The sequence below is a fragment of the Protomyctophum parallelum genome (genome assembly GCF_964188405.1).
Source record: "Protomyctophum parallelum genome assembly, chromosome: 15".
Lineage (NCBI taxonomy): Eukaryota > Metazoa > Chordata > Actinopteri > Myctophiformes > Myctophidae > Protomyctophum > Protomyctophum parallelum.
Genome location: NC_139710.1, coordinates 47,908,191 through 47,931,873, shown reverse-complemented (window position 1 = coordinate 47,931,873; position 23,683 = coordinate 47,908,191). Strand labels below are relative to the sequence as shown.

Below are 23,683 nucleotides of genomic sequence, written 5' to 3'. Positions count from 1 at the left end.
AAGGGGACATTTTAAATCTGTAAATTCTTATACAACATCTTAGTCATTATAGCCCGTATAGCGCTGGCCGTAGAGCTGTAGCACCTGCGACCTGCCCTAACCTCGATGACCTTGCAGAGGCTCACGCAAAGGCAAAAATATGCAATTCAGATAGCATGTGTAAACAGATGCCAGGTCGTGTTTTTATAGTTTCAATTCATGTACGGTTATTCTGCTGTTAGATGGATTGGGTTCTTAATTTACTATTTCTATATGCATTTAATGTATTGCTGTGTGTTGTTCTTAATTGCTTATTTTAAGTCCCTCTGGAAGAGCGTCTGCTAAATGTCTAAATTGTAACAATATGTTACAGTATCCTTCGGTGATGCTAAATGGTATAATTTATCGGGTCTTTTAGTAGAAAATAACATCAGATTATGTGCAGAATAAATCTGCTGCTTTTCGTGAGTCTCACTATTGTGAGTGACTCTCACACACGTTCAAATGGCCTTGTGTTTATACAAAGCTCTCTGGTCTTCCCACTACACTCGCACAGTGCTTTACATCGTTTAATCACACGGACTGTGGAAGCAGCCATGAGCCATACAAGGCAATCAGTTTCAGTGACTTGCTCAAGGACACTTCAACATGGCAGGGATTGAACCAACAAACGTTACATTTAATAAAACAAATGGCTTAAAAACAAGACACAGTTTATCCTGCTGTCTGACTCTGTCTGTCTGTCTGTCTGTCTCCATCATTGAGATCCATTTGGCTTTGATCCAAATGGCCATTGCTTTAATGTTTAATCAGGGTCACAGTGCACTCACACACACACACACACACACACACACACACACACACACACACTTCATGTACTTAGTCGCTTCCTGTACTTTGAGTGCTGACACTCAGCACTGCATCCACATCCACACACACACCGTCGAGACCAACCACAACTTTTTTTTATTTTTATTCCAGTCATCTCTCTCTCTCTCTTTCTCCTTTATCACTAACCTCCACTTCTCTCGTGTCTGATAATAAACTGATACTTCTCAGCTTTTCTCATACATCTATCCAACCAGCTCGCTCCACTTTATATGCAACCTCCTCTCCCTCAGTTGACGTCATTACAATCCTGATGTCTCTCTCTCTCTCTGGGGTGTATTTGTCCTGCAGTGAGTGAGTGAGCGAGTGTGTTGAGTGTATCAGTAATTACAGATTTGGTTTAATGACAGATGACCTCACAGCCATCTGTCCTTTTAGTTATGACTGTATACTGAATTATCACTCATAATAATTACGTCTTAGAAGACCACGTCTAAATGGCTGTTACCGGATGTCCGGTTTGTACTTAAAGGGGTCAAATTACCTACACAGCACTATAGCCTGGAAACCAGACGAATCTGCCAGTGCAAAAATGTGACCCAGTGACATTAATCTGGCCATGTCAGGCTAGCCTAGCTAGCACAATGCTGACTGGGGTTTGATTCCTCCACGATGCATCCAGCTTGGCTACTACTGGTCATGTTGTCAGAGTTGAGAGTACCACAGACGAAAAACAGTCTAAGTCCAAATTTCATTCTGACCCCTCCACGAAAAGGCCTCGTTGTCCTGAACCCGTATCTATCATTTATACATTATGGAACAATAGTGTGGACTTGGACTGTTTTTCGTCTGTGGCGTTGAGAAACCGGCAAGGCAAGGCTTTCTCTGTGACAAGAACGCTCACCCCAAAAGATGCTCGTCTGCACAGGTCAAATACGGCGACCTGAGCCGACCTCGGAGCGGTCGCCTTCAGGTATTCCTAAACGTAACCTCAGTAAAATGATGCCTGAAAATAACCTTTTTCCAAACCTGAACCTCAGTGAAACAAATACATGCGGTCGCTTGAATAAATGGAGGTGGGAGTGGGCTTTGGGGCAAGTGTAAGAATACTGGACTACTCGCCCCGGTGCGTGCCCGTTTTTCCTCCCGGAATTTTCACCAGTGAGGGGGATAACTTTGTAATATGCTATTGGCTGTTTGTATTCTTTTTGGAAAAATATAAAAAGATACTCCTGTGGAAAGGCTATATTATTTGACTTATATTGAACCTATAAACAATTTAGTATTATTTAGTATATGAGGTTTTGCCCCCTCAAATGGTACCTCGTCAGATAATCCCCACATATCCTACAACAACTTCTGTGAACAGACTTCACTGTAGTAGCTTTTCATAAATTATATTTGTACTTAGGCTGTTCTGCTGTCATGAAAGTTTATAGTTAGAGAAATTCACTGTCCAGCCTCTCCCACCCCTCACTGGGGAAAATTCTGGGAGGAAAACAGAAACGGGGCGAGTAGTCTTGTTACCAAGTGTAACACCCAGGAATAGAACCCGGGTCCTCCCGCGTGAAAAGCCAACATCTTAAACACTAATGGAAAGACTGTTGCCTATGGCACGGGTGAGAAATTAACATTTGAGGCTGTGAGCCACTCTGCTACACTAACAACCGTTTGACCTCCTCTCACAGGGAAACCCCATCCGGGTCGCGGCACCATTGTAACACCCGGGAATCGAACCGGGGTCTCCCGAGTGGAAAGCCAACGGGGGGGGGAGATGCAGTTAAACCTTTGAGGCCATCAGGCTGAAGCAGTGAGCCAATCCGGTTACCTTCTCTGCTGCGGCACTATAACACTCCTGCATGTTGGTCTGTTGGCTGTTCACGAGGGAGCAGAAGTGGGAGGGATATCATGTTCCTCTGCACACCTTATGTCCTCCTGTCAGGTGAAAAGTGGCGGCCATGGCGACTCAAAGGGTACCGGAGATGTGGTTCTCCCGGGTTCTCCACAACCTCCTATAAGACCAACAAGGGCTTGGCAGTAACAGGGACCGAAGCAAGAATTAAAACTCAAGAGGGGTTTATTTGTGAGATTATGTGACAAGCCTATAGATTGCAATATATAGACCTACATTAAACTTTACATCAGTATAATGTACATGACATGTACATACTGTATGTCTATGTTTACTGTGTTTTTAGAGTTTCTATCATTTGCTGTAACATGAATTGCGTTTGGGATATTCTAATAAACTTGACTTTACCAATAGAGGTACATTCTATACCATATGAAAAGAAAAAAACTATTTTACCCTCTTTCAAGCTGACATTTATAGGCGAGAATTAAAAACCTTTGATGCGATGTGATGGCAGATGCATTGAACATCAGCTATTTTTAATATTGGTTGAAATAAGGATTAAGTGGCCAACCTTTTTATTTGCCGTTAGTAATTGAAAATTAATGGTTACAGAGAGAGCACGTGTCAGAGGCTATTTTGCATGGATAGTGGATACCATACCAACACAAGTCTGCCTTGAGATTTAGACTTTCCCTTTGGGGTGCGACGGCACAAAACGTTTGAATACCACTGTACTATGGTTTAAATTAGCTGGAGACAAAATAAAAATGTGATCTCTCGACGGGACCCAAACTATAGTGAAAATAGCCAATATACAAGCTTACCAGACACGTTGTGAGCTTGTATTCTTGCAGAAAAAAGCAAGATCACATCAATAATAAAAATGAAAGATACGCCCGCACAATGATTATCTGCTCGGTAGAATATAAATCTTGAAATCTAAGGAGTGGTGCAACCACTCCTATAGACAGCTGTGTGTCCCCGTGTCCAAGCACGAAAATATATAGCGTTTGTTCACCACCAGGTATCACTGTTGCACAGCCTAACACAGGCCAGGGAGGAGGGCTTGTACAGTACAGTACAGTACAACTCACTTCAGACGGGTCTGATTTTTTCACTTAAAATAAATAAAAGGGATGTTTGTGTCTGTGACACCAACATGGGGCCTGACGCACTGTTTGGGGAAACAGTGGTTTAATTAAGCCCAAACCACACCAATGGGTCACCATGCAACTCCTTGCAACCACATGGTTGCGAGTAGACGCATGTAGTTGCAAGAAACCATTGACTTTAACCAATTCAATCACTTGGGTCAACAAGCGCCGAGTCAAAGCGCTTTGTAGCTTCTGGAGCCATTGGTGGGGTTTGGGCTTAAGAGACATGTACAGAAAGAGACCATCAGTCGTAAAGAATGAGCCTGTTTATTAGCCCTCATGTTAATCATATCATCATCATCCTGCTGTTCCTGGCCGCCCGAAACGAACGGATCCTTTACTCAACTATCTGTCAATAGAATCTAATAGAAAAATTTTCAAGGTTACAGTTAAGGACATTTTTATCCATTAGAAAACCAACAGAAATGATCATGAAACCAAACACTCGCACACAAACACACGCGTGCACACACACAGACATACACACACACCCGACCTTCTCCCCCCACCTCGTACAGATATATTGGATGGGGGGGTAGCCGTGGTGTGCGTGAGTGAGCGTGTGCGTGTGTGTGGTTCGGGGAGGGGGGGGAGGGCAGTGGCTGAGGCCCACAAAGAAAACTATGGGTAGGAAAAAGAAAAAAGCAAGAAAAACAAGACAGGGGTGGACGGTAAGCAAGCACACACGCTCAGTGGAACACCACCACCTCATACTACTAGTGATCTATGGAAACCAGCAGCACTAGGGGGTTCTGGTATGATAGAAAACCAGCATTACTAGAGGTCTCGGTAGGATTAAAAACAAAAAAACAGGTATAAGATCGCAGGATAGAAGACCCAGCAGTACTATAGGGGGTCTTACTTTGAGGACCATGGACCTAACACAACATTCCTGACATCCCCGAGCGACACATGGTTGGTTCCACTGAACATGTATGTGATCGTCCAATCCCGCTTGGTTCTCTTCCTGGCTGCTGTGAAGACCAGCGCCGGATTAAAGACTTTGGGATGTTTGTAATGCATTGTTTACACACTGCAGTCCAACAAACCTTTGACCCAGGGGCAAAACCTCCACACGCACACCATAGTCTGAGGGGATAGCGAGAGATAGTCAAGAGAAAGAGAGAGACAGCCAGCCTAGCATAGTCTTGAGAACACAACATATAACTGAGTTTCAGTTTGTAAATCGGTGACATAACAACAAGGTGAATTTAACATCATAATCATCGTTTAAACAAGAGAGGAAAAACAAATAATAATAATAGAGTCCGTTTTTTAAACCTGGAGAGAATGAAACACTTTACATAAATGATATTTCTCTTATTGACAAAAAAAAAAGAAAAAAAGAAACTGAATATTCAATATTGGATAAACAGATTTTAAATAGAATCCCTGTACAGGAGAACTCATCATCATTATTATAATCATAATCATAATCATTATCACACAGAGGCGAGAGAGGGAGGTCCACTGGTCACAGTCTCTCATCTTAAAGGCACATTTCACTTTGGTTTTCACAGAAAGCCCACACAAAGATTGTCCTCTCTGGGGACCTGTAAAATCGGCAAAATACAGCTCAAGTGGGAAGTAAGTTACATGGCCATTTATGATTTTCTTCCATTTTTTTTTTCGTTGTAAAAATAACAGTCTAAATATCATCTTTCAAAACAGTTCATCTAAAACAAAGTTCATGTAGTTTATCACATCCAAGTAGTCCTAATGAAAAGCAACAACAAAAAAACAACAATAAGAACAACAACAATAAACAACAACAACAACAACCCTAAACTAGTCCAGATTAGACCACACTAGACCAGGCCAGATTATTAGACTAGGCTAGTCCGAGATTCTAAACTAGTCTAGAGCGAATCCATAAAGATATTGCTGTGTGATCCAGGTCTCTTGCAAGAGGACAGACAGGTGACTCCAAAATGAAATGTGACTTTAAACGGCTCATCAGGACTTCTCATCATAAAAACTAAAGTCATCACTACAATACAGGAATAGAAACTACCATCACAACCAAAAAAAAAAGAAAAAGAAAAACAACGCTCTCATTCATTTCACCTCCATGATGACGCCACACACCTCGCAGCTGCTTTTAGTACAAAACAAAACCAACGAGAGAAAAACAAAAACAAAATTTTGTCCGCGACAGTAAAACATTAACCAGCCAATCAGATGCCATTAAAACGTCTCTACTGTAGGTAAAAAAAAAAAGTGAGGAAAAAAAAAAACATAACTTTAAGTCAACAGAGTGACGCATGCTTTAAAACATTCTCTCAGTCCAGACTGCTATGCCTCTCAGCTAGACAAAATACAGATCAGATCTTCAACTACATTTGTTCAGAGTCACACGGATACATATTTATTTAACTTCAAGTTTGATAAAAAACAAAAACAAAAAAAAACGAAACAAAAAAAACCAAAAAGAAATACCAGTTATATATTTCTTGAGACCGGAGAGGCTATTCCAAAAAATCTGCCCGACAAAATATGAGCCTTTTATGGTTAAAAAAACAAGAGAGAAAAGTCCTTGATTTGTGTTAATATTTAGTTTCTACAAAAGGAAAGAGGAAGCAGGGAGCGCGTTGCTTAGAAACGCCAATTTCTTGTTTTCATTGACGACCGTCACCGAGCCATCGCCGGGAGGCGGAGCATCTAGTGATCCTATAGGGAGACAGACAGGAAGTTTAATCAGGAAGTGAAGTCAGTTTGGAGCTGAAGATGAGCAGATTCATGTGTGTCGGTGTGTACCAGTGTTCATTTAAAACTATGACCAGAAATGTTGGCCGACTGCCTTTTTTTCACTGATGAAAACTAAATAAAAACTAAGAAAAAAGCCATGGTTACAAGACTGTATCTAGTGGCCCAAACAGGCAGGAGTACATTTCCAACATTTCAAGGGTTCATTGCTAAAAGGACAGGTAGAGGTTGAATGGCGATGGAAACAGCGATGCTACAGTGTTTTGGTACCACAATGATCACGGTCACACAACTTTTTGGCTTTGGTACGATCAGATAATTGTGTTATAACTTACTAATTGGCTAAAGACTGTCCAGAAAACGAGTAACTTTGTAGGTCAGATTAATATTAATGGCATATCAGGAATATCGCAGCTACTAAATGATATTGTGAGGCACAATGTGTGTGTGTGTGTGTATGTACCTGTATCTGAGGCTGGCTAGGCCAGAGATACGGTCCCTGTTGTCTGTAATACTCTGCCAACGCTGCACTGTAGTCTGAACTCTGAGAGGATTGACCTACACACACACACACACACACACACACACACACACACACACACACACACACACACACACACACACACACACACACACACACACACACACACACACACACACTTAGTAAACAGACAAATAGTACATATGGATATACTTTTGACAGAGAGACAGTATTATTGTTTGACAGATAAGATGCAGACAGACAGAAAACCAGTAAGCATTCAGTCAGTCAGTGACCCTGAACCTAAACTACAAACGTAAGCATGATGTTGTAGGTCTACCAGAATGTGACAGGGGGCGCTAGATCAAGAAAACATTTTAAAATAGTGAAAGTAGCCAATATACAAGCTCGCAATGCATCACAACTAGGGTTGGGATTCGGAACCGGGTCCATTTCAGACCCGGTTCCGACATTGCGGATCCGGAGCCGGTTCCATCGTTTTTTTATTAACGGTTCCCCAAACGGATCTCATCAGTTGTCATTTAGCTCCGCTGTGTCTGTGCCTGCATGCAAGCAGAGCCTGGGGTGACGTCACCCCACCTACATGAGTGAGTGGGGTCGGGGAGGATACGCCCACTGTTCTGTGCATTCAGCGACCGCTGTGGAGCGAGTGGGACAGTATAAGTATGTCGCCAAAGTGTGGTTAACAGAGAGGGAAATGACTGAGGCTGAGCAGTGAGCATGCAAAGTGCAATAAATGCGAGAGTTGCTAGCAAAGGTTGTTGCAACTTGTACCACGTGAACATAGAGGAAACATCTCAAAATCAATATGCCTACACATCGCGTTTGAGAGCCATGCGGAAAGCCGTGCCTGCTCTCCCCGCAGCTTCACCACAGCCAGCGGGGGACGATCTGATGCAAGGCTGGTTTACTTTCCCCAGGCTAGTAACGTAATGGAAAATAAAAACTACTAACGTGCTTTTAATTTGGCTCTAAATTAATTGCGTGGCTGTTGAGAGCCCAGCGTTTAGGTGCATATACCGCCATAGATTGATTACTTTATAAACAATTTGCAGAAAAAAAGCACAGGAACGTAGCCTACAGTTCAATACAAGGTCTGCTATAATCCAAGAAAGCACTATGGCTTGTTTCCATTAGGGTAAGGGGTCCTTCATATTAAATTAATTTGAACATTAAAGACAACATTTGTCACTACAACAATATCAATATTGTGTACTGTATATTTAATATACAGTACAAATTGCAACAATGATATTGTTGTGGTGCCTAGCTGCTGCTGCTGCTGGTGGTGGTGAAGTTTAAATAATAGTGCCACCTCATAATTGTAAAGTGCATTTTCAATAATTTAATTAATTAATTTGTGTTTATTATGTACTTGGTTAGGTTAGTTATAATATAAGCATAATCTATGTCAGAAAAACGGGGAAAAAAATAATATTAGGATCCGTTAAGGGAACCGTTAGGAACCGGAACCGTTAAGAGGGATCCGGGAAGGATCCGGAACCGTTAAAATCCTAACGAATCCCAACCCTAATCACAACGCGTTGTGAACTGTAACGTTTACCTGGTTAACATGGTATTGTAAAATATTAACGATATTTTGTGATATGTGTTTATTTGAATTTTGTTTAAGGGAAGCTCCGCACACTCAGATCTGCTCACAATCAAAGTATTTATTTTGCAAGCTTTCGGTCTACTGACCTTCAGGCATGAAGAACGTGTTTAACTGATTAAGATGGTAGTGTAACACTTAACTCATTGACAGTCGTGACATGTTTGACTGATTAACATAGTGTGTGTGTGTGTAACATATTTGACTAATTAACGTCAATGAGACACCGATAGTCAGATACATGCAGTCAGAAGATGGACAGATAGACTGTAAAATACATGGACAGACAGACAGATGGAGATAGATACAAAGACAGTGATAGAGATAGACAGACTCTGTTTCTTATAGTATTCCTCCCAGGCTTTGCTGTAGTCACTCATCATGTTCTGAGGTTGACTCTGTTGACCTGCAACACAAGACACAGTATTACAGTAAGTACTTTCATACAGAGCACATGTTGACACAGTATTACATTAAGTAACGTTCTTACAGAGTACACGTAGTCTCCGTTTAGACACTCGGACGTCATCAGGCGTTTGTGTCTTCCCTGAAATCAACACCCTGCTTGACCATACTACTACACCGTGACACATAAGTATCAGAATCGGTATCAGAAGAGACGCGTTCTGAGCTTGTTGATATGTTACTTTAAGTAACAGATCTGTTATTAAAGTAAACATACTTTAGCTATTCTTTACTTTGAATCCTGAAAAGATCTAACTGCTTTCTATTAACTGTATTTTTGCCTGTTGGTTCTTTAGTAGAGTTCTGTGAATTTACTAGTACTTAATAAGCATTTCTTATTCGTTTTTATTCATATGGGATTCCGTGTATTTCCATGAAATGTTTTTTTTTAATAGTAGAAGTAGACACAGGTCAAGAGGCCTGATTATACTCGCTGCAGACACGTAGCTGTAAGACACTACCATACATAGAGTAGTTCCACTGATACTTTAACTTAAGCCACACTTTCATCTCTCCCGACAGCAAGAGTAATTCCCTTCCAAGAATTTAAGCACACTGGGGTTGTCTTTATGGGCTTTTAACGACTAGTTAGACAGATGCGGGAAGCAACGGATATCCCACACGACCTCTCAACAAACAGAACGGTCAGGATTCTGTTCTGCGCATGCAGTCAAGTCACCATGCACAAAGTATGCACATGGTGATACGATCCGAGAGGCATGGAGGATGTCTTTGCGGACTTGAGTAAAAAGGTAAGTAAACCCTGTGGCCCATGACAGACCAGAAGCCTATAGTTCTCAGATTATTGAAAGGTAATAACGGTTGACAGGCTATGAAAGGTTAAAGTTAATACATGAATGCAGGCGCGCGCACACACACACACACACACACACACACACACACACACACACACACACACACACACACACACACACACACACACACACACACACACACACACACACACACACACACACACACACACACACACACACACACACACACACACACACACACACACACACACACACACACACACACACACACACACACACACACATCTCTGTAGTAGTGGAGCTGTGTTTGTGTGTGTCTTTGTGTGAATTATGGGAGTGGACTTGCCTAGTTTCTTATAGTACTGCTGCCATGCTTTAGAGATGTCCATTTGGCCTGTGTGACACACACACACATACACACAAACAAACGCACGTACACACACATACATACATAGCCTTAGCATGCAGGACATTAACTCCAGGTGTGTCTAACTGCCTGCGTGTGTGTGTGTGTGTGTGTGTGTGTGTGTGTGTGTGTGTGTGTGTGTGTGTGTGTGTGTGTGTGTGTGTCCGTATGCTCGCGAGCATCTCACCAGGGTCCTGTTGAGCAGAATTTTGCCAGTTGGGTTGGTAGGTCGTCCCCCATCCACCAGCCATGAAGGTCTGACCACTGCCACAGCTACAGGATTGTAGGATGGAAATTTTATGAATGTCATTTCAATACATTTTTGACCATAAAAACACGAAAATGGCAGATCTACAAGCTGCGACACATTGTGTTTTTAATTCCAATAGTCCGCTGCAAATTAATGTTGTGCTTGCCAGAACCTCATACTCACACACCCCACCACACCCCGACGGTAGCCTGTTGTTTTTTCCCCAAGAAGACAGCCCTCCCTTCCCCAGGCTGTGTGCCTGTCCTCGGGCGTCGCATCTCATGTGCCAAGCAAAACTATTTAACCCGTCCTCCCGAGTTTTAAAATAACAATCGATTTACTGCCTCCCCCTGGCCAGCCGGGGCGCCTGATGGAGGGGAAAGGAACTGGTTGGAATAACGTGTTCCTTCCACCAAGGTTATAATAGTTTTGGTTTTTTCATTATAGTTTAGTTTTAGTTAGTTTTGACATATTTTTTTCTAATTCAGTTAGTTTTAGTTAGTTTTTAGAGCGGGTTTGCTAGTTTTAGTTTAGTTTTTATTTTGTGAAAATGCTTAGTTTTAGTTTAGTTTTAGTTTAGTTTTAGTTTAGTTTTAGTTTTTTCGTACTTTGGTTTATTTGTAACGAAGTATATGATTAAAAAAGATCAGAGCAAGTATTGTGTAATAAAAACTCAACAAAAGATACCATTTAAAAGTATATATATTCAGTCTCTGTTGGACAATCAACCATGACATACTTCGCATATTTTCCCATCCTCATCCACAAGGCACTTGCTTGCATCTCCCACACAGTCATATTCGAAGAAATCCCATATTGGGCTGTGGTGGCCACCTGCAAGACCTCAGAAAGGAGGACACTTTTGCGGGGCTCTCTCCCCAGCCCCCCCCCCCCCCCCCCCCCCAAACAGACACACACAGTGTTTAGAAAAGCGCTATAAAATTCCAGATATTATTATTATTACTATACTATTGCACGCACCTGATTTTCACCACCATCATCTCCAGCAGTATGTCCACAGAGAACATATATTTGCTAATTCAATTAACCTTTTTAAATGATGGGGTACCACAAAGGTCATTCCTTTTATAATCAATTTATTTTATTTCATGTTTAGATATGTTTTATGTTGAATCTCTTTCTTGTGGGGTTTTTTTATACAGTCTTATGGTCATCGATGTGGGACATAGAATGAAGCCAGTAGCCTATGTTCACAGTGCTTTAGCCTCCCTTTCTTTATGATGTCGAGCCATATTGCTCATTAAATGTAGTTTTTCATTTTGCATTTTTGGTTTATTTATCCCTGCATTAACTATACTAAAGTGATTGTGAGAACACACATTCCACAAAAAACAAACAGACCATCCCACTGGCAGTGTTGACAGGTTTTGGAAGAGAAACAAGCAACCATGTCTATGAAAACAAGCCCAAAAGAAGCCTGACTAGGCTTAGTAGGCTATTTTATAAAACAAGGCCAAAGTCGCTTATAATTAAGCGGACATGGCAACGTCTCCTCTCTCTTCTTTGACAGAGGGAGTGTGGCTGGCTCGCTGCGGAGCTGAGCAGCTCTGCGGAGATTTTAATACAGAGACAACGTAAATGACAGTTATGAGTCATAACTGTCATTTACGTTGTCTCTGTATTAAAATCACATAATTGTCCGGTTTTGTGTGATATACAGTGCTTGTGTCATAACTTATGACACAAGCACTGTATATCACACAAAACCGGACAATTATGTGTCCGGCCAGAGGTTGAGTTGGGAGGAGGACAGGTGGTTCTGAAACCGGACTGTCCGGCGTGAAACCGGACGTCTGGCCACTCTTTCTGCCAACTTTTGCCATTTTTGCGAGATGCAAGCAGCAGCATTAAAACTTGAAGCGACCACGGGGCTGCACTGCAGAAGTGCAGAATGTAAACACGGGTCGTAAAGCGTTGTGACATGCTGCCTTACGGTGCTGAAAAGTGCCGTAAAAACGGCTCGGGAAATAAGGAAAAGAACCGAATTCATTTAAAAGGTTTATATTCTAAATGTCCGTAAGGCATATAAATATTGATAATAAAACGATAACGAATGCCATTTTGTCTATCATTTCAGTTCGTTTTAGTTAGTTTTGTGAACACACAATACAGTTTTAGTTTAGTTATCGTTTTTTAATTTATTTTAGTTTCAGTTTAGTTTCAGTTAACTAAAATGTTTTTTTAATTCTAGTTTTCGTTTTTTCGTTAGTTATAGTTAACTATAATAACCTTGCCTTCCACGCGCTACGTCCAACCAGGGAAACTCCCCCCCTGTCAGGTGTAAAGGAGCAACTTGGACACTCAGGCATGAAGGAAGCATGAGTTCAAGTCCGTTGCTCTCCCCTTGTCCCCCATATATGGGGACTAGGTTGGTGGAGGGTGTGTAGAGCCCAGGATCACATTAGATGATTGACACAGGGGTGAAAAATGGGTTACAAAATCGTGGGATAAAAAAAAATATAAAAAAAAAACAATCGATTTAATAGTTACTTAGGTCAGTTGAGTAAATGAAATTGTGGAAGAAAAAACACAGTTTGACGAGTCAGACAATTTAACCCATTCTGACCTGAGATCAGATTCTAAAAATGTCAGTCGTTCTTCGATTTTTCAAAAAATAGCAGACCTACAAGCTCGTATCGCGCCACTCGGTGGCGCGATACGAGCTTGTAGATCTGCTATTTTTCAATAGCTAAAGCATAACATGATGCCAACACCAAAATGGGTGCCCGGTCAGAATGGGTTAAGACGTGACAAAGTAGTGCGGACACCCTCACTCCTCTCCTCCAACCTCTGCACAGTGCAAAAATAATTCAAATACGGCGATATTTTCGATTATTTCCAGCTGTAGGAATCTACTCCGTGATACGACGGTGAATAAATCTGTCTCTGTGACTTGTATTTTAAGCGCATGCTGTTTGAAGCCAGCATGCGGGCTATATCCAATAATATGTAAAGATTCATAGGCTAGTATTGATTGATTTATGAATTTATCAACAGTATGCAGAATGGGTATATTTCAAACTGAAAGCACTCAATACAGTATGGCCAAAGCATTCTTTCATCTCAGACATATTGCCATATATAGAGTATAATGTGTATATAGTTTCATAAAAACCTTTCATCTGGGAGCATTTTGCCTAAATCAGTGTATTTTCTCTATCTACAGAAGAAATATGAAGCCAAACAAATAATGTACTGCATGTATACGTATAGACCGATTCCGTAGCGGTCTCATGGTCACAGCCTACGTATTTCCTGTAGGCGGACTCGACGTAGCTGCGGGGATAAAACCAGGCGCACCTCTTCCACTACAGTGAACGGCAGAGTGACTGATGTTAGTCTGCCTCAAACTTTACTCCTTTACCTGCTTTTTTACTAACACTAACATTACAAAGATGCCCAGAACATCGAGATGAACCTGTGTAGTTTATGGCTGCTCCAACAGTAGTGGCAACATAAAAAATAAAATAAAACGGAATGTCTAATAATCCTAATATAATGGTTGAGACGAAGCAGGGAAAGATACATAACGCCAGTCTTACCCAATACCAAATCTTTCTGTTTTATGAACACAAGGCTGCTGTATTTTATACCTCATACTAAGCATTTCAAGTATGAGGTATAAAGTACACTGGCGTTATGTATCTTTCACTGCTTCGTCTCAACCATTACTCAATGGCTCTGGTCTCAGCAGCCACGGTGGATATTAGACATTCCGTTTTATTTTATTTTTTATGTTGCCACTACTGTTGGAGCAGCCATAAACTACACAGGTTCATCTCGATGTTCTGGGCATCTTTGTAATGTTAGTGTTAGTAAAAAAGCAGGTAAAGGAGTAAAGTTTGAGGCAAACTAACATCAGTCACTCTGCCGTTCACTGTAGTGGAAGAGGTGCGCCTGGTGAGGGTTTTATCCCCGCAGCTACGTCGAGTCCGCCTACAGGAAATACGTAGGCTGCGACCATGAGACCCGCTACGGAATCGGTCTATATACAATAGGGTTACCCTATTTTAAAGAAAATTTGTTATTTATTTAGAAATCTCAGTGGTGCTTTTTTTCTTTTCCCCGGGACTGTATACATTCACTTTGGGACGGTTCAAATTGTAATTTGGGGCGGTTCCGGGACGTTGGTGAAAAAAGTTAGTCTGGAGCCCTGGCGCACACACACACACACACACACACCACATTGCCAAATGGCATTATTGTGCTTATTATTCAAAGGTTGTTTTAGTTAAAACCTAAACTTAAAATAAAGAATAAATAAAGCAATAGAGCACCGAAGTCTGACGTCAATATCGGTAGAGGGCGCAAATCCACAGGTTTGTGTACTTTTTAGATCGCCTCATATAAGAACTGTGTTTGAAAAATAAACATGTCACCCTGGCCTCTTCACTCATATGGATATTAAGAATCAACTGACTGAGAGAAAACGCTAATGTTACTACTACTGAATTAGTTACATTTTCGCTAGAAGCAGACTGTATCATATATGAGTGACTGACTGTTGTAAACGATACAGAGACACCTCCCTGACAATAACGACGAGACATCTCGTTTATTTTTGGACCACAACGCTTATATGAAACGATTTTAAGATGAGCCCATGTTATTCTCCATAGAGAAATTACTCCCGTGAACCAGGGGAATCGAAGGGATGAGCGAGTTACGTCAGGGCTTCGGTGGACCTCTATTGCAATGAAAGCAGCAACACACACTGTTCAGTACCAACCCGACCCATACGTTTAGTGTGAATCACACAAAGACAAAGAAGTATTGGAACAAAAACTATATGCTGTGGGGGTGACTTACTTCTGGTGCGTAGCAGGAGCCTGGGTGAAAGGACTGAAGCCAAAACCTCCATTACTCATAATGCCAGATCCCTGAGAGAAGACAAGAGACATGGAGAGAGTTGGGCAAGATTAACACTATAGGTTAGCATTTGTATAGTAAGTAATATCGTAGTATAGTATTAGGCCTGTCAAAAAAAATCGATTCGAGTTAGAATCGCGATTCTAATGCCATCCGATTCAGAATCGATTCTCATTTTCCAAAAATCGATTTTCTTGCACAAATGTACCTGTGCATGCAATGCATTGGGCCTGGGTTTCTGCATAGTGCATTTACTACCAATTGTATTTATTTTACACCTGATTTAATACTAATGTATTGTTCTGGTATTGAGTGAGAAGAGATTTTGTAACTTTTGTACTGGTTCAAATTTGTGCAAGCTAAATAAATGAGACATGTTCTTACTCTTGGATTTAACCTTTGTGTGTTTAAATCATTCAGTTGATAAAACCTTTACAATTATACAAGCTTTTTACTAAATGTACTCTGCTTTTATGCCAGAAGACTGGAGTAGATCATGCTAAAATTCTATTTAATTGTTTTTAATAAAAATAAAAAAACTGCTTTAGAATCGAAAATAAATCTTTTTTGAATCGAGAATCGGAAAAATCGAAGATCGTTTTCGAATCGAATCGTCACCCCAAGAATCGGAATCGAATCGAATCGTGGGATGCCTAAAGATTCGCAGCCCTATATAGTATAGTAACACGCACGTGTGTGTTACTTCAATAATTTGATGACCGGCAAGAGCGAGACTCAATAGTCTCCTACAGACAGACAGATGACAAGGCCATCAGAGTATTGGTTTAGGAATGAGACAAAAACTAAAACAAAAATCTCCATGAATTCAAGTCTTCATGGGGTTTGTAACTGACACTCATTTAACATATTTGGATCAGATTATATATACCTATATTGTCCGTAGTGCTGCACACTAAGTCTATATTCAGACACCTTCATTTTGTGAAGAATCGTGTAGCACTAGTTGGCATTTTAGTTACTCTTATGTTTTTTGCTAAAAGAGAGAGACTTTAAGAGAGGTTTAAGTCAAGCTTTGATGTTGTCTGTTTAAAGCCACAGTAGTTGGCTCCAGGTGCCACATTTTGAATGTAGTAATGTTCAGCAACTACAGACTAAAGAGCATAAATATCTTCATGGAAAAATGAGAATCGTGTGAAAATCGAGATTCACATTTGAGCAAGAATCGTGGAGCACTTATTGTTTTACCCCAATCTTGTCGTCTATGAGCTGTCTGGCCAGGTCTATCTGCTGGGGAGTTCCTCGGATGGTGAAGACACGAGTGTTGGGGTCGGTGGACGGAGGAGGAGTCCTCTGTAACTCCACATGACCTCCACTCTGCTGGTTGATGCTTTTAATGGTCTCACCTCCTGACAGACAGACAGGCAAGTATGGATATACAGTCAGACGCAGGTAGGCAGAGGGACAGACAAACGGATAGAGAGAGAGACAGTCTCTGTGTAGAACAAGACATTTTTAACACTTCTAAGGTCGCATTCATACCAGAGAGCTTTGCTGCGATTAAAACAAATCCTGCTGCGCATTGTCAGAAAGTGCGCTTCGTTTGGCAGGTGTGAAGGCTCATTCGAATCCTAATGCGCAGCAAATAACCGCATTTTACTCCGCCCAAAAACGTGGGTTTCGCTTCGCTTCGAATCGCACTTGACTACGATTCGGTGCAGGTGTGAATGCAATCCGCAGTAAATAAAGGAAATGAAGCAAACAATGTGGCGGGTGAGGAGCTGAACACAGTTGGAGACGGAGAAGGCATATTTTACGCAGCGCAAAGATGTCCCGTTACTGTGGATAGACGTGGTCGAATAAGAAGACTGAAGCCCTGATCGAAATGAGGACGTGTACATTAATCAATTGCTTAAGAAAACACATAAAAACACTGCAGTGTATTATAGCCTACATAATATTCTGTCTGTCTGTGCGTGCCGTAAACATGGAGTGCTGTCACTGTGTGGGACTGGGGAGTTATATCAGTGCGCTCATGCAGCGCTGTGCTGCATGCCCAAAAGAACAGTGTGTGGCGGCTGCGTGCGTAGAGAGAGAGAGAGGGGGGGGGGGGTCCCAGACGGCTCGACACATGCACGTTATAACGAGTGTAATTTTATCACCATAGATTTCACTGTGTAGGCTATAGTTTATGAACGGAACACATTGATAAAGGTCCCCCCTGATGCGTTTCCAATTGCTGCGAATGACAGTGTGAAGGCAAACCCCAGCCAATTAAATATGCAAGAATTCCATTTCCCCGCCCATACGGATCTGAGTCTACCGAAGTATTAGGTGAGAATGTGACCTAAGTCTAATTCCTCCTCACCCCAATATACGGAGATCATGAAGCCATTATTAACTGAATTAAGCTGCTGTTAAAATGTGTGATGATGACCACCGTTTTTATTTTTTCACATTGAAGATATTTGCCACATCTCTCAAAAACTATTGGTCTAAAATATATAAAGGTGTAGCTTGTAGAAATAGTATTTCTGAAACAGATTATAGTTGCATATACAAACACTTGTCTGGCTCAGAACAACAAGAGGAAGATCTACCTCCTCCCTCTCCGCTCCAAATCTGAACAATGAGCTGAATGAACATAAGACCAGACTCTGTGTGTGTGTGTGTGTGTGTGTGTGTGTACCGTGTGTGTGTGTGTGTGTGTGTGTGTGTGTGTGTACCTTTTCCAATGACTAGTCCACATTTATCAGCAGGTATGGTGTAGCTGACCTCCTGTAGGGTCCAGTCACTACGGCTTCTGACCCTTCCACCAGCACCAGCACCACCTGAACCACTACGCAGAGCAGATCCAAACCCATCACGCTCCTAGACGCGCGCGCGCACACACACACACACACACACACACACACACACACAATGAAAGATAATATAACAAAGAGGTGAAATTCAACTCAATACGGTGTAAAATAATTTACTGTTGAGGTTTCATATTATAATAGTCAATATAACAAAGTATAATGTATCATTGTGGTTTCTTACTATAAAACAATAAATATAACAAACTATAATGTGCCGTTTCTTATATAAGGTGAAGTACAATAAATACAGTGTAAAACAATGTACCGTTGTGGTTTCATATTATAAAAGTAAACCTAACAAACTCTAATGTATCATTGTGCATTCGTCCTATAAAACAATACATTTAACCAACTATCAACATGTGCCGTTTCTTAAAATAATATAGCATAAATAGAACAACCTGTGCGGTCTGGATGAGGTCGTTGATGAGGTGAACAGCATGCTGACAGCGATCTGGTTGGCCCATCACCATGGCAACACGCTCAGGGCTGATACCGTCATCTAGAGGAGGAGACACACATCACTGAGAACAGCTCCACAGTAGTGCCTTGCTCACGGGTTCATCGACCGCAGTTGATGAGATCCTGAGGCTTTGAACTTGCAACCTTTAGGGTCACAACCCCACACACACATCTCATCTTTCACCACATGAACACCAAGAACACCTGTTCTAGACTAGGGCAAACATTCAGTGAAAATAGCAGTATTTAGTGTAGAGGAGAAAAATATCCTCTAATCAGGTAGGCCCACTACTAGTTGACACGAGATATTGGATTCAACTCGTATGGAAATAACACCTTCTTTAACGTGCTCAACGGTACACATTTAACTTGCACAGGGGACCCAGGATCAAATGCGGGGCAGGACAAGAAAGTTACAGATTCGGCATTTAAGTTGGCATGGGAAAATGAGTTAGGGACTCAAATTTCAGAAACTACATAAGATATTCCCATATATTTCTTCACACCGTGACAAATGCAATGGAATAGATGCAAATCTTCTTCACAGCTTCGGCCCTCAGATACAGATATGTTGGATTAAGATATTTGAGATATTCTGATATTTTGAATATTCATATTGACCCTGATGTGTTGAGAGCACAGAAACAACTTCTCTCATATGGTCTGATTAAATCTTTTTTGGATGCACTGGAAATAGGAGAAGGCCCCTACATTTAACCCATTCTGACCTGAGATCAGATTCATACGAGGTTTCCACTGGACACACGCTGGTCTGACGAACCCATTCTGACCTGAGATCAGATTCTAAAAATGTCAGTCGTTCTTCGATTTTTTTCAAAAATAGCAGACCTACAAGCTCGTATCGCGCCACTCGGTGGCGCGCTATGAGCTTGTAGATCTGCTATTTTTCAATAGCTAAAGCATAACATGATGCCGACACCACAATGGGTGCCCGGTCAGAATGGGTTAAACATTGGCTAAATGAAATGACTAGTACACTTTACCTTGAGAGAATAAGTACTTTGTAAAAAAGGTTTGGCTGCCCATTGTCCGTTACTTGAGTAGAAGCACCTAATGGTGCCATCATCGTCATTTATACTTTATTCTATGCAGTGTCACTGAGCAGTATGGACGGGAGGGATTGAGGGTTTTCTATTCGCTTTTCATAAAAAAAAAAAAGTATACTGTACCAATTGTATAATAATTAATAACCTCTGTTCTTTTTTTTGAAGATTTGTTTTTGTCTTTTCTGCCTTTATTGATAGATACAAGTGGAGATTGACAGGAGGGAGAGAGACGGGGGGGGGGGGGGGGAGACATGAGACATGCAGCAAATGTCGTCATGAACGGGACTCAAACACACAACGCGCCGTCAGGCCAGAGCCTATATGTGTGATATGCGCCTGGACCACAAGGCCAGCGGGCACCTATAACCTGTTCTTAATAAAAAACATACTTGACAGAATAAAGTTACGGATTGATTGTATACAGACCTGGTTTGAACTGGATTCTGACTCCGGCATCATTCTGAATCTTTTTGATCATGTCCCCATTCCGACCAATCACGATGCCTACAGCAAACCTGGGCACTGCCACCTGGGGGGGATGTAGGAAGACAGACGGCTAAGTTTCAACAAGTCTCCTCAGACACAAAACGGTCTTTCTGTCTGTCTCTGTGTGTACTGTACATTCAGTATTTTAGCTGTGACGTGAGTGCCCCCTCCTGAGATACTTCCGGGTCCTACTTTTGTGTCGCTTTTGTGTCCCCATGGAGTTATACTGTGGCGCTTCGTCGGACTAAATCTGAGACGAAAACAACCACGAAAGTCTCATTTTACCGCTTTCCTCGCAACAAAGCTGCGCTGCTCTCCCAAATCTGGCTGTGACAGGCCGTCTGTCCCACATGGAATACTATCGCCATTTTAATTTATTGTGTCAAATAAATCCTCATAATGCAAACTAGATTCAACATACTCAAGCCTGCACACATTCTAAATATACCCCAGAAATATTTGACCCATCAAATGGACTGTTGCCACCTTCAATAATAATGATAATAGTAGTCTTTATTGTCTCCACATCATATATTTTTGTTGTCATGGACACAAAACATTAATAATTCCACTCGAGTTGGACCCATTTTAACCCTCAATGGCCTTTCTGAAAAATAACGTCACTGTAAAAAGATCCACGCGTTTAGATATTCAATTTACAATGAGATGCGGACGGGAGCTGGTGCCACTTGGACCCGGACGTAACGTAGCACTACAAAATGACGTCGGACTTAAATACTGAATAGTGTATGTACAGGGGTGCACATAACCTTTGTTCGTACTCAGGAGCCTGTGGAGATGTTTGCTTGGTGCGCACTGCGGGCGGACGTCTCTCCTCTACCATGCTACTTCAGCCAGCATGAGACAGATAAAATGAACTACTCGCCTAATGGAGGTTCCAATGTTTAACGCACTTCCAAAGTGTACATTGCTGCATGGTTTTCACATCGTAAATATATGAACTTTGGCAAAAAGTTGTTTAATCCAAGTGGCTTCTTGTTTACTTTCTTGGTTAGACTAGCGCTTCGAACGGAATCATAAATTGTCAAGGCTAAAAAAAAATAAGCCACTTGTAATGACTAGTCAACAGTAGTTACATTTTAAGTCTACTTACAGAATGTAGATAGACATTTGTAGTACATGACACCAGAGCTAGTAAATGTTACTGGTGGCAGTACGCAAGAGAGCCCCATTTCGTTTGATCTGCCGCGCAACATTTATTTTGACCGCACTTGCGCACCAGTTAGGTGCACCCCTGTGTATGTGTATTGTAATGTAAAGTGTGTTTTTAGCGCAAGTCTTACACTTACATCCAGGGTACTTCCTCCCAGCCTGGCAGTGAAGTCGTTTCGGCCGGTTCTGAAATCTCCTTGATCCTTCTCCCTGATCACCTCCAACACCAGCTCTCTGGCTGCCTGTGTGTGTGTGTGAGGAAGAGGAGAGCTTTAGTTGGGAGTCTCTCCATGGACAAAGTGTTAAAAGCCAAACGAAGGAAAGCGGTACAGTGGTAACTTCATCTTTTCATGTTCCTCATAATAGCACAAACACAAACTTAAGTCTATAAGATATAGTACTCTGACAGAAAACTGTCAGGATTTAGATGGGTTAACTTATTCATTTAGACTTTACATTTAGGCTGAAATATTCACCCACACGTTTATTATTTGAACCAAAGCTATTAGCAATAGCAGAGCGTTCTCCCAAAGACAAAACAAGTATTAGCATAACATATTATATACTGTATACAGTACATTTAAATGTCAGGTATTGTGTGTTTATAAAGGAAGAAAAGCTAAAAGGGGTAATATAATATACTAGTAATAACTGTAATACCGACAGTTTGTTTATTTCATTTCATTGTGTTCATGTTGTTGAGAACCAGCGTGAATGTTGGCTACCGTCATGGTCACATGGTGGCGCGTCATTGATGGCTTCATCATGTGACCAGTAAGGTTGTACTCTGACAATGTTTATTATACGTATATAAACACCAGTTAGGTAGATTATTTCTCTGTTTTAACAATGCTTCTTGGCAATAACCTTTATATACTGTAGCCTGATTATTTTTCTTTTAAATGGTAACCCATTTGTTGGCCCAGTGGTCGAGGCACATACCACATATAGGCTCTGGCCTTGACAGCACGTTGCGTGTTCGAGTCTAGCTATCCATAGTTTTTCCGGGGACTCCCTGGAACCCACTCAAGGACCCCTGGGGGTCCCTGGACCCCACTTTGAGATCCACAGCGCAATGAGCTGCATGGCATTGGCAGAGACGCGTCAGTTTTCATGGGCGCATGCACTGTGCAGCTCTGCTCATCCCACAAATGCGTGTTCATTACAAATGGGGCACCATTTAAAAAGGTAAAAATCACACTTGTGTGAAGTGAGAGGTGCCCAGTGCCCACTGTATTTATAATCAGCCACATGACAATGTCTTACGCTGTCATTTAGTGCCCTACACAAATGACACTTTACGTTATAAGTGCTCTAAACAAACATTGTAATATCCTCAAAGTCCATAGACTTAGCTGGCAAATGATTTACGTCATAATTGCTCTAAACCAGTGGTTCTCAACCAGTGGTCTGGGGACCACCAGTGGTCCTTGACGAGGTTCCAGGTGGTGACTCCCCAGCTAAATGATGGGGAGTTGGTAACAAAATGGACCCTTATAGATCTTTAACTCTTGAGAGTTCATAATAATTTGGTTTCATTTTACACTCAAAGATTGTTAAACATCTGCATTACTTAAGTTCATTTACAAGAAGTCTACACAATTAGAGAATTGTTATGTTTGATCAACATTAGCCTGTTATCTCTCCTATGGTACCAACATCAATACAGCATGGAAATGAGTATATTCGGTAGTTTTGGGTCTGCAAGGCTAAATGTCATGAACAAGTTTGAGAGCCATGCACGGATATAGCAATACAACTTTTTCAGAAAACTCTCGACTACCTTCCTTCTATCCATCCATCACACCCTTTTTTCTTGGGGTAAGAGTAACTTTAACCGCAAGCACGGGAGCAGCGCCGTTCAAGTCTGACCACTGTTTCAGCATGTCGGACTGCTGGTGTGTCTAATCTTAGTGCACATCCCATCAAACAGTGGCCCGTGGCTCAAATGCAGAACAAATAATGGGCCTCGACATGAAAATGGTTGAAAACCACTGCTCTAAACAAACCCATAGACTTGGCTGCCATATGACGTAATCTTCAAAAGCCATGCACTGGAGCGCCCCTCAAAGCCATGCAGTGGAGCGCCCCTCAAAGCCATGCATTGGAGCGCCCCTCAAAGCCATGCATTGGAGCGCCCCTCAAAGCCATGCATTGGAGCGCCCCTCAAAGCCATGCATTGGAGCGCCCCTCAAAGCCATGCATTGGAGCGCCCCTCAAAGCCATGCATTGGAGCGCCCCTCAAAGCCA

At 41.7% G+C, this 23,683-nt stretch overlaps 1 protein-coding gene across 6 annotated transcripts in view; it reads right to left on the bottom strand.

Moving 5' to 3' along the window:
* Window positions 1-4,067: 4,067 nt before the first annotated feature.
* Window positions 4,068-23,683, bottom strand: part of LOC310872363 (far upstream element-binding protein 3-like) — a 37,851-nt gene continuing 18,235 nt past the window's right edge. For 2 of the 6 annotated variants that reach the window (XM_083784158.1, XM_083784159.1), the window contains exons 9-19: window positions 21,565-21,675; window positions 20,201-20,303; window positions 18,647-18,747; window positions 18,108-18,252; window positions 16,630-16,790; window positions 15,364-15,434; window positions 10,471-10,556; window positions 10,224-10,271; window positions 8,971-9,042; window positions 6,986-7,080; window positions 4,068-6,486 (exon numbers count right to left, since the gene is read on the bottom strand). In XM_083784158.1, the coding sequence (XP_083640284.1) occupies window positions 6,478-6,486; window positions 6,986-7,080; window positions 8,971-9,042; window positions 10,224-10,271; window positions 10,471-10,556; window positions 15,364-15,434; window positions 16,630-16,790; window positions 18,108-18,252; window positions 18,647-18,747; window positions 20,201-20,303; window positions 21,565-21,675 (1,002 nt within the window). In that variant the 3' untranslated portion in view covers window positions 4,068-6,477. The remainder of the gene's footprint in view (window positions 6,487-6,985; window positions 7,081-8,970; window positions 9,043-10,223; window positions 10,272-10,470; window positions 10,557-15,363; window positions 15,435-16,629; window positions 16,791-18,107; window positions 18,253-18,646; window positions 18,748-20,200; window positions 20,304-21,564; window positions 21,676-23,683) is intronic. The other 4 variants (XM_083784162.1, XM_083784163.1, XM_083784160.1 and 1 more) reach the window with 3 other exon arrangements.